The 14,450-nt window shown below is 48.0% G+C and overlaps 1 protein-coding gene across 3 annotated transcripts in view; it reads left to right on the plus strand.

The window, feature by feature from the left end:
* The window catches only part of HDGFL2 (HDGF like 2), a 742,998-nt gene that overhangs the window by 145,812 nt on the left and 582,736 nt on the right, over positions 1-14,450 (plus strand). For all 3 annotated transcript variants that reach the window (XR_005742112.1, XM_040322524.1, XM_040322523.1), the window contains exons 6-8: positions 4,533-4,601; positions 4,734-4,881; positions 4,980-5,052. Coding sequence is in view for 2 of the 3 variants with exons in the window: in XM_040322524.1 (XP_040178458.1) it covers positions 4,533-4,601; positions 4,734-4,881; positions 4,980-5,052 (290 nt within the window). In the remaining variant the exon portion in view is untranslated. The remainder of the gene's footprint in view (positions 1-4,532; positions 4,602-4,733; positions 4,882-4,979; positions 5,053-14,450) is intronic.

Consider the following 14,450-nt stretch of genomic DNA (forward strand, 5'->3'; position numbering starts at 1 on the left):
ATTACGACTAGGGTTGAGAGAACCCGAACTGTAAAGTTCGGGTTCGGTACGGACTTTGGGTTTTTCCCGAACCCGGACCCGAACCCCAATAATTGGAAAAAGTTTGGGTCCGGGATCGGAGTTCGGGGGGAAAAAAATGTGCGGAGGCTCCCTGCAAATTCAATAACCAGACGCTTTAGGTCTGGTATGTGGATATTAAGGGGAAACCCGCCGTCAATTTAAAACAAAAATGACGTGTGGTTCCCCCCTAAATATCCATAACCAGACCCGTTATCCAAGCACGTGACCTGGCCGCCGCAAGAAAGAGCTTCCCTCTTCCTGGGCTTCCCCAGTGACGTAAGCAGAAGGTACGTCAGAGGGTGCGGGGTCACGTGACGGGTGGCCCTGCCTCCTCTATATAAGTAATGTCACAGCTTCAGCGCGTCATTCGCTGGGCTGTGTCCAGCGGTGAGAGGAGGTCGGGGATGCTGCACTCCGGATGAATGGATCTTCTCATCACTGGAGCGGAGATCACCCGTCGCTGGATCTTCTCATCGCTGGAGATCACCCGCAGCCGTCGCAGGATCAGGACAATGTTGAAGCAGGAAGCCGGGAACGAGTGGATTATAACCGCTGGAGTTTTTTTATTAATAAAGGACTTTATTCTACGCGTGTGTGTGTGTGTTTTTTTTTTACAAGACTTTACACTTCCTTCGTGAAATGGTAGGGGTACAGTGTACCCCATTACCATTTCACACAGGGGGGGTCAGGATCTGGGGGTCCCCTTTGTTAAAGGGGTCTTCCAGATTCTGATAAAGCCTCCCGCCCGCATACCCCCACAACCACCGGGCAAGGGTTGTGGGGAATGAGACCCTTGTCCCCATCAACATGGGGACATCCTCCCCATGTTGAGGGCATGTGGCCTGGTGCGGTTCAGGATGAGGGGGGGCGCACTCTGTCACCCCCCTCTTTTCTGCGGCCGGCCAGGTCAACGGTGCCTAGGATAACGGGTCTGGTTTATGGATATTTAGGGGGAACCGCACGTAATTTTTGTTTTAAATTGACTGCGGGGTTCCCCTTAATATCCATACCAGACCTGAAGGGTCTAGTTATTGAATTTGCGCATTTTTTTTTTTTAAAGTCCGTGTCCCATTGACTACAATGGGGTTCGGGTTCCCGAACCCAAACTTTTTTTTTAAGTTCGGGTTCGGAGCCGAACCCCAACATCCAGGTGTCCGCTCAACTCTAATTACGACCCCATCCTGCTTTTTTTTACCTAAGGTGGTGTTGGCTTTTCATTTAAATCAGGACATTGTCCTGACTTTTTTTTTTTCGGATCCGCAGACAGCGGAGGAAAGATCTTTGCACTCTCTAGACCTAGTGAGAGCAATAAAGGTGTATCTGCAGGAAACCGCTCAGATACGCAAAGCAGATGTTTTGTTTATTTTGCCAGATGGTCCCAAGAAGGGACAAGCGGCATCAAAGTCCACTATCTCCAGGTGGATTCAGCTAACTATTACCGTATTTATCGGTGTATAACGTGCGCCGGCGTATAACGCACACCCCAATTTTAAGAGGGAATTTTCTGGAATAAACAATTTTTTTTAAATAAACAACTTTGAAGAAGCAATCTAAGGGTCACTGCCCATGAATGTCCATCTGCAGCCTGATTGGTTAAATTAAAGAGTAAACATTTTACTTCATGATGGAGATCTATAAAAGAGACATTTACATGGCTGGTGTTTTCCAATAAGTTCAATAATGACAATCCTACGTAAAACATTTAATTATTGTGAATTTCTTGCTCTATTTAATGCACTCAGTGCTTTCTTCCCAACTGTCTGGATCTCATTATTAAATTAAGCTCAGGAAATGACAGAGTATGTGTCAATATAACCACTTTTGCTTTGGTGACTTGGTCCTCTTTGACTTCACAGGCTGTAATTCTGTCTGATTGCCACACATAGGCATCATCTTAGACATTATGTGCAGTTTCTACTTGCTAATTGTTATAATAAAACTGAAAATTTGGTGAAAATCTGTGTATTATATTTCTGCAGTAGAATACACACCTATGTACCGTATGCTGCGATCACACACATACCTCAGAGGGAAAAGAGAGCCCACCAGAAAAATCACAGAGCCATCTCGGCTGTCAAGTCACACATGCACAGTCCCGCCTCCGCCATCGGCATTGGACCATCTCTGGTCCAATGCTGGTGGCGGAGGCGGGACTGTGCGTGTGTGACGCGACAGCGAGTGAGAGCGAGAGAAGATGACGGCTCTGTGATTTCCGGCGGGCGTTCACCCCTCTTTCCCCTCCAAGGTATGCTATTGGCGTATATCGCGCACCCACAATTTTCCCCTGATTTTATTTTATAAATACGGTACTCAAGCCTATGGTTTAAAAAACAGAACAACTCCTCCTTTTTTCTGTTGGCGCACACTCTACCAGGGTGATAAGTGCTTCATGGGCAGTGCACCACCAGGCTTTGTTGACTCAGATCTGTAATGCTGCAACTTGGTCTTCAGTCCACACATTTTCCAAATTTTATCAAATGGATGTGAAAGGACATGAGGATGCTACCTTTGGGCGAAGTGTACTGCGGGCTGCTGTATAAAGATTCTTGTCCACGGCGGCCTGCTTGATCTGTATCTCCTTCCCTTCATATATGGGCATTGCTCTGCGACGTCCCATTATGTTATGTAGTGAATATGACTCGGTGTCCCGTGGTGTACGATAAAGAAAACAGGATTTTCATAACAGCTTACCTGTAAAATCCTTTCTTGGAGTACACTACGGGACACAGAGGTCCCCCCTTCTTATAGGAACCTCATTGCTTTGCTACAAAACTATTCAAAACTCAAAACATTTGAAGTACTTCCCTGATGGGAGGGGCTATATGGAGGGGAACTGTCTGATTGGTTTTGTCAGTGTCCAATCAACTCTGGTGACCATATAACCCAATATGTAATGATTATGGCTGTGTCCCGTGGTGTACTCCAAGAATTTATTTTTACAGGTAAGCGGTTATTAAAATCCTATTTTTTTTTTTTTTTTTTTGTACTCGCCCTAAAAGCCTTTTCTCTGTCCATGGACGGACACAGCACCCACCCCTCCTTTTTAAGTTTGTACTGCTTTTTGACAAACTGAGCTGCATGCTGCAGGGTGAGGGGTTATGACTGGTGGGACCGCCCCCTGGGTGGGGCTGTTTAACTCTGTTAAAGTTACATGTTTTAAGATAACTAACATGTTCTGTCTAGTCCTCTCCTATGAACAGGCATATAACCCAAATGTCAAGATTGAAGGAGCTGTGTTCGTCCATGGACGACAGAGAAAAGGATTTTACGGAGAGTACAACAAATCCTGTTTTTTTTTTTTCTGCGATTTGTCTCATGACAAAAAACAAAATGTGTGTAAAAAATGTTTTCAACAAAGTGGTGCAAGAGCTTTTTTAGCATGACAAATGCGTATAGGGCAGCCCAACTCAAGTGAATGTGCTGCCATATCCAAAACATACAGAAATGTGTGTGAGTTACGCCTAAAATATTGTGAATGGTAACACACGTTCATGCTATACACCCGGGGTGCCCAACCTTTTGAAGAGCGGGGGCCACTTAAGCGACTTGGTAACCGGTCGCGGGCCATAATGAGCCGAGCAGGTGGAAGGCAGCCCACTCTACTCTATAGAGCCCACTCAAGGCTTTTTTAGCAGATCGGATTGGAGGTAGCCGTTTGTACACAGACCATTTACTCCTTAGAGGTGAATGGAGGGTCCAATTTGGTCAGACTGACCATGTGAAAGGGGCCGAAGGCTGCTTTCACACTGATGCACTGTTTACCCGCACCGCGGGTTCACCTGTGGCTTCCCTGCAGTTTAGCTGTACTCTGCCATAGACTTCCATTATATCCCATAGGTGTGGTGCACTTTCAGAAAGCACACCAAACTCGCAGATAATAGAAGTCTATGGCTCGGTACAGGTGCAGTTTGAAAGCAGCCTAGTTACCACTGCAGAACAGATATGCCCATATATACACACTGTGATTTTAGTAATAAACTGACCTTTAATAACCGTATTCTATTCCATCCCAGAGCAGGAGGTCGTGGGCCACATCAGAGGGCTCCGTGGGCCACTGGTTGGGCACCCCTACTATACACAATGTGTGAATGGGACCTTGGATGCAAGGGATTACTACCATGCTATAATCATTGCAGTCTTAACCTACAGTTACAATGAAGATATTTGCCAGCACACTGTGTGCTGGCAAATATTTTCATTGGGGCTTGAACCAGTAGCTGGTTGTTGCTGCAGCACCCAAATTTGAGAGCTCATCCGGGAATGTGTGCAATGGGAATATAAAGTTTTAACCTACAGTTACATGGTGTTTATCGAAAATCCATACGAGCTAGGAAAGAATGTGATGTGGCATCAAGAGTAGGAGATCAATATGTACACGCACTGTTATAAATTGCTCGCTCAAGTGTTATTGGTCCCTTCTTCTTCTCATATTTTTATTTTTCTTGTTTTACTTTCATTGAATCTCTACTCAGGATTTTGCCATAGAAGAAAGAGAGCCTCAGACGATTTTGAGGGCAGCAACCACAAAGCAAAACACCAAGGTTAGAAAGTGATTGTGTGTGTGTGTGTGTGTGTGTGTGTGTGTGTGTGTGTGTGTGTGTGTATATATTGTAAATAACTATTTTGTTTGCATGCACCTATTTTTTATTTTTTCCCTCTTCCATGTATACCAGGTTTTGAATAATTCTGAATCTGATTCAAAATCTATCTCTTACGATGAAGAGGCTGATCCTAAGCAACAATCTTCCTCATCTTCCTCATCTTCCTCATCTTCTTCCTCAGAAAAGACTGCTAAGAAAGCACAAAAAACCTCCAGATCATGTAGGAGCACTGTTTTCATTACTTTTTTTTTTTTTTGGTTTCCTAATAAAGGAAAGTATGGTGTGTTCTGAGACTTTTTAAAATGTTTTCTTTTATAGTGCGAAAATCTGGTCCAAAACCTCAAGGACCGTTATCCAAAGCAAACCAGTCAACAACTTCAAGCAGTGACAGGTAAGAGTGACATTTTCAATTTAGAGATCAACTCCTGTAAAAATATGTTTCTTTATTTCTCTTCTGTTCATGGACGGACACAGCAGCCTTTGACCTTAGGGTATTATATCCTTCCTTCCAGATGAGACTAGGCAAAAAACAGAACTTTAAGTGTTAACACTTTCCCCAGTACAGCTCCTCCCAGGGGGCGTGGTCCCCCGGGTATAACTCTGACTCAGCAGCTCCAGTTTTTTTCTGCCTAGCGTCAGGAGTAGACATGGCCTTCTGGAGTCCATGTACTTTGGATTTTTAATTTTCGCTTTTATTTTGTTTTGTTCCTGCATTTTTGAATCCTTAGATTCTACTATCAACTGCGACTGGGTGACAGGCTGGGTCTTGATCCTTGTAGTCCCCCCATGCTCGGCCATCGAGCGTGTGCCGGCCCTCAGCTCAGATCTGGGTCGTCCACGACATGCCCCATTGCTCCAGGGGTGGCCGGGGAACTACATGTTCCAGGGCACACATATGACCAGTCTTTATGGCTTTGTCACAGTGTGTCTGGCCGACAGCCATGCCGTTTAGCGGACGTTAGTTCTGTCCGGAATGCCTCCAGCCGGTGTCGCAGGACGGGTAAGTAGTGGCCCCTTGCCCTGGCAAGGTGGTATGACTGGTGCTTCCCTGGGGAGGTCGAATGAGGGTCCGCCCTGCTTTCCTCTCTCCCTCCTTCCCCATGCTGGGTGGCGGCTGTAGGGGGGGGGGGCCTCCTGGGTTCTCTGTCACTACCGGGGACCGTGTACTGTGAGGTGCTGTTGTTTTTTTGTAGGGGGAGTTGCTGTATGTGCTGGGCTGCGTCTTTCTGCTGTGTCACTGTGTTTTAAACGCGTGTATGGCCGCCATTTTGCCGCGGACGCGGTTTGCATAGGTCAGTGGCCATTTTCTTGTGGCCCGCATGTTTTTTTTTCCTGCATACTGCGGCCATCTTGGAAAAGTCTCGGCCTCTAGTGCCTGAGATAGCGCAGCAAAAGCCCACAAATCACTTCCTGAGGGACAGCGCAGCCAGCACTTCTCAGCACTTCAGCTAACACTACAACCAGGGGTGGTGAGTAATCTGGGGGCCCTCTGCTCTCTGTTTTGCAGCCGGGAGGGTGACCGGTGGGTGTCTGCCTTGCAGTACTAAGGAGGCATAATCGGTGGGTCAACATGGAAGACGCTCTCTTTGAGGAGGAGGCTTCTACCCCAACCATGCCTGAATTAACCCTTAGTGCCCCTGCCGCCTCCGTAGAGGCGATGACGGCAGTCCTTGAGGGGTTTCTCGCCAGGATTGAAGCAACAAGTGGCCAGACGGGGGGTAAAAAGCGCCCCCTCCCTGCGCCTGCTGCTGGGGATGTCTGACACAGAATCAGGCCCTGCTATTGCGTCTAGCTATGGTTCTGTCATGTCAGATGATGCAGGCTTAGCCCACGCGGACAGTGAGGATGACTCTGCCTCAGGGTCAGCACATGATAAGGAATTTGTTGGAGCTCTTATCACTGCGGTGCGGGATACTCAAAAACTTGAGGATTTGGTGGAGGCATCAGATGTGCCGGTCCCTTTCGGGTTCCGCAAGCCACCCCGCACCGCAAGAGTGTTTCTTTGTGTTCCATATCTGGACAAATTGTTGTACAAGGAATGGAATAAGCCGCAGAAAGTTTTTGCTCTTCCAAAATACTGTGTGATTCGTTATCCCTTTGAGGAGGACTTTTTTTTTAAAAGTGGGTCTCTCCTCCGTCAGTGGACCCCCCTGTGTCCAGACTGAGCAAAGCCACCACATTGCCTGTGGAAGGGGCTCCCGCCTTTAAGGACCCCACAGATAGGAGAGCGGAGGTTGTGGCCCTCTCTATTTTCACAGTAGTGGGTTCGGCAGTGACACCGGTTTTGGCTGGGGCTGTGGTGTCGCAGACACTTACCGAACGGGCAAAGGTCTTTTTACAGGAGCTGGAGGCGCAGAGTGCTTGTGAGACCTGTGTAGACCTGGCTGAACAGTTGGTTCAGGGCCTAAAGTTTGTCTGTGAGTCGGCCCTGGATACGCTCCCTTTGCTCTCCAGGGCTTCTGCCTACGGGGTGGTACTACGTTGCCTTGTGTGGCTGAAGTGTTGGTCGGCGGACCAGTCCTCAAAGAAGGCTTTGGTGGATTTACCCTTTAAGGGTGAATGGCTTTTTGGGGCGTCCCTGGATGACATCAAAAAGGATGCCACAGGTGGCAAGAGCACACTGCTCTCAGTCTGGGAAGGACAAGGAGCCTCGCCGTAAGCAAGGGCCCTCCTTTACTACCCCCAAGCGTTTTTTTTCCAGTGCAGCAGGAAAAAGTTTTCAAGGTGCTAAGACTCCTGCTGTGCAGAAGCGCACCTGGTACTGCAAGCCTAACAAGCCTGCGGACAAACCTGCTTCCACATGAAGGTCTGCCCCCGCCCGTGTCTCGGGTGGGGGGCTGGCTTCGCAAAAATGTGCGGCTCAGTGGAGGTCTTTTCTTTCTGACTACTGGGTTTGCGAGGTGGTTTCCTCGGGGTACAAGATAGCGTTTCTCTCTTGCCCACCAAACAGATTTTTTTTTTTTCCTTCCAACCTCCAGCTTCCTCCGGATCGCCAGAAGGATCTGTCAGGGGCTGTCTAGGATCTACTGGTCAAGGGAGTGATTGTGCCGGTTCCCTCGATTGGAACGGTTTCAGGGGTTTTACTCCAATCTGTTTTGTAGTCCCAAAGAAGGAAGGGGTCCGTCCAATCCTGGACCTCAAGGCCCTCAATTGTTTTGTCAAAGTGCAAAAATTCAAGATGGAGTCGATTTGCTCGGTAGTGGCAGTGCTTTATCAGGGGGACTTTATGGCGTCCTTGGACATCATGGACGCATACCTGCATGTCCCCATATGCACAAAGCACCAGAGATTTCTGCGCTTTGCGATCGGAGAGGACTACTTTCAATTTGTGGCCCTCCAGTTCGGCCTGGCTTCGGCACCACGGGTCTTCACCAAGGTGCTCTAGCCCTGCTGAGGCAGTGCGGAATCGCTATCGTAGGATACCTGGACAACCTTCTCCTGAGAGCTTCTTCAAGCTCAGAGTTAGAAGAGGATGTGTCCATCTCGTGTCAGACTCTCCAAGAGTTTGGCTGGCTTCTGAATATCCATAAGTCAGTGTTGGTACCGTCTCAGCGGCTGGAATACCTGGGGCTAGTCTTGGATTCCTCTGAGGCAAGCGTTTTTCTCCCAACGGAGAAACTTCAGACACTACAATCTGCGGTGCAGCGGTTGTCGACCCAGAAGTGGTCATCTCTTCGATTCTGCATGAGGGTTCTGGGTCTGATGGTGGCCTTTTTCGAGGCAGTCCCGTACGCCCAATTCCACACCCGGGTGCTACAGAAGGAAATTCTGTCACGATGGGACAAGCTCCCTTTGTCTCTGGATTACCAGATTCGCATGAGTCAACTGGTCAAGTCCTCCCTGGTGTGGTGGCTGACGTCTCCAGTGCTTCGGACCGGGAAGTCGTTTCTGCCGTGCCATTGGACAGTGGTCACGACTGATGGCAGCCTCTCTGGTTGGGGGGGGGGGGGGGGGTTTTGCGGCACCCAGTCAGCCCAGGGGCGCTGGACTCAGGAGGAGTTCCGTCTTCCAGTCAATGTACTGGAGCTCCGAGCAATCAAGTTGTGTCTTGCCAGGTGGTCCCTGGATCTGCAGGACCGTCCGGTCAGGATCCAGTCCGACAACGCCACGGCTGTGGCGTACGTCAATCATCAGGGAGGCACACGGAGCTGTGTCGGCCGTATACATTCCGGGAGTTCAGAATTGGCAAGCCGACTACCTAAGTCGCCAAACACTAGACCAAGGAGAGTGGTCACTTCACCCGGAGGTGTTTCAGAGTCTGTCCTGAAAGTGGGGCACTCCAGACGTGGACCTCCTGGCGTCCCGTCTCAATCGGAAGGTGTCACGGTTTGTGGCCAGGTCAAAGGACCCATGGGCGGACGCGTCAGACGTGTTGGTGGCACCTTGGGGTCACCATCGCCTAATCTACGCCTTTGTTCCTCTGAAGCTTCTTCCTCGCCTGCTGCGCAGAGTGGAAGCCGAGGGCATTCCAACAATCCTGATCACCCCGGATTGGCCGCGCTGCTCCTGGTACGCGGACCTGGTGCGTCTGGTGGCAGACGTCCCTTGGCGTCTACCCTGAGGGTCGCAGGGTCCGATCTTCCACCCTGCTTTACAGTTGCTGGCTTTAACGGCGTGGCTGTTGAGAGCCAGGTACTGAAGGACCGTGGCCTGTCAGGCTCGGTGATCTCTACCATGCTGCGTGCACGGAAGTCTACTTCACGAAAGATTTACAATCGTACGTGGAAGGCCTACATCTCTGTGTGAAGAGATGAAATGGCACCCCCGTACATACGGGGTGTCCCGGATTCTGCTGTTCTTACAGCGTGGAGTGGATCAGGCTCTCGCCTTAAGTACGGTTAAGAGTCAGATTTCGGCTCTAGCTGTTTACTTTCAGTGACCCTTGGCGGCGCACCCCCTGGTGTGTACGTTTGTGCAGGGGGTCCGGCATGTGGCCCCTCCTGTGCGTCCTCCACTGCCCCCATGGGACCTGAATTTAGTCCTCTCTGTGTTTCAAGACGCTCCCTTTGAGGACATTCGAAAGATCCCTTTGTTGACTCTATCACAGAAGGTGGTTTTTCTGGTGGCAATTTCCTCAGTCAGACGGGTGTCTGAACTGGCGGCCTTGTCCTGCAAGGCTCCCTACTTGGTCATCCACAAGGATAAGGTGGTGCTGCGGCCGCAGCCGTCTTTTCTCCCAAAGGTCGTTTCGGCTTTTCACATTAATGAGGACATTGTGTTACCATCCTTATGTCCTCGGCCAAAAAACCCGAAGGAGGCCACTTTGCATTCCCCGGATGTAGTTCGGGCCCTACGGGTGTACTTATCTGCTACGGCTCCGTTCCAGAAGTCGGGCTTGCAGGTTCGTGTCGGTGTCTGGTCCTAAAAAAAGGTCTGGCGGTCTCGTCGGCCACCATTTCTAGGTGGATCAGACAGGTTGTGCGTCAAGCCTATGCCCTGAAGGGGCGGGCCCCTCCCTTTCAGGTTACGGCACATTCGACCAGGGCGATCGGTGCCTCTTGGGCTTTCCGTCATCAAGCGTCTGTGTTGTAGGTGTGTAAGGCAGCGACCTGGTCGTCAATCCACACCTTCTCAAAATTTTACAAGGTAGATGTGAGTGCATCTTCGGATGCCTCCTTCGGCCACAAGGTGTTACAGGCGGCAGTTTAAGGTTGGAGTTCCTCAGTTGAGAAACTCCGGTTTTGTTTGGGGTGTAGCTTGTTTTGCTGTGTTTGTTTTCCCACCCCTCGAATTTGTTTGACACTGCTTGGGGACATACCTAAGGTCAAAGGCTGCTGTGTCCGTCCATGAACGGAAGAGAAAATAGGATTTTTGTACTCACCGTAAAATCCATTTTTTTGAGTTCATGGACTGACACAGCACCCACCCCTCCTTTTTGTTTGTACTGCTTGTTACGAACTGGAGCTGCTGAGTCAGAGTGAGGGTTATACCCGGGGGGCCACACCCCCTGGGAGGAGCTGTACTGAGGAAAGTGTGTTAACACTTAAAGTGCTGTTTTCTGCCTAGTCTCCCCTGGAAGGAAGGATATAATACCCTAAGGTCAAAGGCTGCTGTGTCCGTCCATGAACTCGGAGAAATGGATTTTACGGTGAGTACAACAATCTTATTTTTTAGTAAGTCCTGCAGGTAGTCTTCTCCCCTCAAAAGGATGTGAAGGTAAATTTATCTTTCACTACACTGGGGGATGAATAAAAAAAGTATTTAGTCAGCCACCAATTGTGCAAGTTCTCCCACTTAAAAAGATGAGGGAGGCATGTAATTGCCATCATAGGTATACCTCAGCTACAACATGTGGAAATAAATCCAGACAATCACATTGTCTGATTTGGAAAGAATTTATTTGCAAATTATGGTGGAAAATAAGTGGTCAATATCAAAAGTTCATCTCAATACTTTTTTATATATCCTTTGTTGGCAATGACAGAGGTCAAACGTTTTCTGTAAGTCTTCAAAAGGTTGTCGCACACTTTTGCTGGTATGTTGACCCATTCTTCCCTGTAGATCTCCTCTAGATCAGTTATGTTTTGGAGCTGTCGCTGGGCAACACAGACTTTCAAATCTCCTCCAAAGGTTTTCTATGGGATTGAGATCTGGAGACTGGCTCGGCCACTCCAGGACCTAGAAATGCTTCTTACGAAGCCACTGCTTTGTTGCCTGGGCGGTGTGTTTGGGATCATTGTCATGCTGAAAGACCCAGCCACGTTTCATCTTTTTTCTAATTTAATTTTTCTTTATTAAATGAAAAAAAAGTGTAATGAAGGCCTACAAAACACCTCCCAGCGCCAACACAGGATATGAGCTGATTACAATGAGCTAATAGCAAAAAAACGTAGATGACAGATGATCTGTATACTACGATAATGGGAGCAGCCGTTTAAAAAAATACAAACATGATAAAAATGATCACAATTAAAAGAGCATAAATGCACAAATAAAACAATCACAAACCGCGCTAATAGTGACAGTTCTGGTGTAGATGCCCAAGGCACCACTGCTGCACTACAAAAATTGCGTGAAGAAAATCAATCAGTAGAGGCAAAAGTTCCAAAAAGAGTGTGGTCCACTTTAAGAAAGGACAGACGGTAAGCACCTTCCACCCGAACTCCTCAAGAGACACCACGTGGGACAAAATAAGCCCCCTCTGGGGTACGCACTTACCAAAAAGTAAGTAATTTAAGGCGATGTATATATAACTCCAGACTGATAATAATCCTTCAAGCAGGGTGATCGAACACATCTGTGTGGAAGCTCCCAATTAAGCCAAAAAAAGACAAAAACAGTGCCATAGCATAATTCCGTTTTTAATGGGTTAAAGATAAAAGTAGCCCACAGATGTAAAAGACCCCTTCAAACATTACACGTACAATATAAAAGATTAACAAGCGCATAGTCACCAACTCCTGTATGGTAGGTGAAGTGTCGTGCTGGTCCTGCTTCAGTCTCAAAGAGACTAACAACTTCTGATTCCAGCCGAGGCCCTGGTGGAGCGCAAGCGTCACTTCCTGAGCGTCGTGAGTGGCCTCACGACGCTATCCACCAAGCTTAAATACATGCGGCTCTCAAAGGCGCACCTATCGCCGCAGAGACGTGGGCGGGCAAAGGTGCTTAACCCGCCCCCTAGCTCATAGAACCATGGCGTATAGGGGCGAATGGGAGATATCCCAAAATACAGCATCCGTCTCGTGCTGTCACACACAGAGGCCGTACATAGCGGTAACACCAAAAAAAGGTGACAGACAACGCACAGCACAGACGTACGCATGTAGTTCAAACATAACAGTAAACTTATAAAGCTATTAAGAGCACTATACTGTAATTTAAGGATATATAATCAACAATCAAAAACGGGTGTCATAAGGAAACACCAAATGGCATACAATGTGAGAACTTCACTGAATAAATAATCGATTAGAATTCATTACATTATATCTATATACATATAATTAAAACATATACATTAATACCATTAAAATATGCATTAATAACTGTAATCATTTTATAAATATATTTAAAAATATAAATAACTAAATAATAAATAGTAGTCCCATTAACGTAATATATGACATATAGTGCAATGATAAATAGACCATAGCTTAAATAGCTCCATCTTGTGGCAAGCAGATATATAGAATACATATCAACTATACACTAAAAAGACAGGAGAATGTCACCATAATTAACTATATAACCTGCATCGAAAATTCGGTGATCTTTAAAGAAAAACACAATTAGCCAGTTGGTAACCGCCCTATAGCCAAAATACGGCTACAGAGCGGTTCCTGTACTCTAGGAGGGCGTCAATGTACGTCCTCCCAGAGACTGCGTTGTGCGCGCCCGAGCGGGCGCGCACACGCGATCGCCGGTGCTCGCCGGGTCTACGGGACCCGCAGCAACAGCACTCGCGGTAAGGAGCCAATGGAAGCGGCTCCTTACCACGTGATCGCGCCGTCCAATGACGGCGCGATCACTTGTAAACAAACCGGCGTCATGTAATGACGCCGGTTCCTCCCTCTCCTCTCTGTACCGTTCGGTACAGTGTGAGAGGAGAGGGAGGGGGGGGGGGGATCGGGCGGCAGCAGCAGCCGCCGCACTGTGGGCTGGATCTGTGACAATTGCAGTCACAGATCCAGCCATCCCTGCGCAATACTCTGCAAAATAAAAATGATGATGAGTGCAATACTCTGCAATACCCCACCCCATACTCTGCAATACCCCACCCCATACTCTGCAATACCCACCCTGGGGGGGTGGGTATTGCAGAGTATGGGGTGGGGTATTGCAGAGTATGGGGTGGGGTATTGCAGAGTATGGGGTGGGGTATTGCAGAGTATTGCACTCATCATTTTTTTTATTTTACTCTGCAATACCCACCCCCCCATACTCTGCAATACCCACCCACCCATACTCTGCAATACCCACCCCCCCATACTCTGCAATACCCCCCCCCATACTCTGCAATACCCCCCCCCCATACTCTGCAATACCCCCCCCCCATACTCTGCAATACCCCCCCCCCATACTCTGCAATACCCCCCCCCCCCCCATACTCTGCAATACCCCCCCCCATACTCTGCAATACCCCCCCATAATCTGCAATACCCCCCCCATACTCTGCAATACCCCCCCATACTCTGCAATACCCCCCCCCATACTCTGCAATACCCCCCCCCATACTCTGCAATACCCCCCCATACTCTGCAATACCCCCCCAATACTCCGCAATACCCTCAATACTCCAATACCTTGCAATACGTCGCCTATGGGGATTTTTAAGTAGCAACGTTTGGCGCAATTTCACGAGCGTGTGCAATTTTGAAGGGTGACATGTTGGGTATCTATTTACTCGGCGTAACTTCATCTTTCATATTATGCAAAAACATTGGGCTAACTTTACTGTTTTTTTTTTTTTTTAAGCACAAAACTGTTTTTTTTTTTAAAAACACGCGTTCAAAAAATTGCTGCGAAAATACCGTGCAAGATAAAAAGTTGCAACAACCGCCATTGTATTCTCTAGGGTCTTTGAAAAAAAAGCATATATAATGTTTTGGGTTTCTATGTAATTTTTTTAGCAAATAAATGATGATTTTTACATGTAGGAGAGAAATGTCAGAATTGGTCTGGGTGCTCCAGAACGCCTGATGGTGCTCCCTGCATGTTGGGCCTCTGTATGTGGCCACGCTGTGTAAAAGTCGCACACATGTGGTATCGCTATACTCGGGAGGAATAGCAGAATGTGTTTTGGGGTGTAATTTGTAGTATGCATATGCTGTGTGTGAGAAATAACCTGCT

The sequence above is a fragment of the Rana temporaria genome, chromosome 1 (genome assembly GCF_905171775.1).
Source record: "Rana temporaria chromosome 1, aRanTem1.1, whole genome shotgun sequence".
NCBI classification, from domain to species: Eukaryota; Metazoa; Chordata; class Amphibia; order Anura; family Ranidae; genus Rana; species Rana temporaria.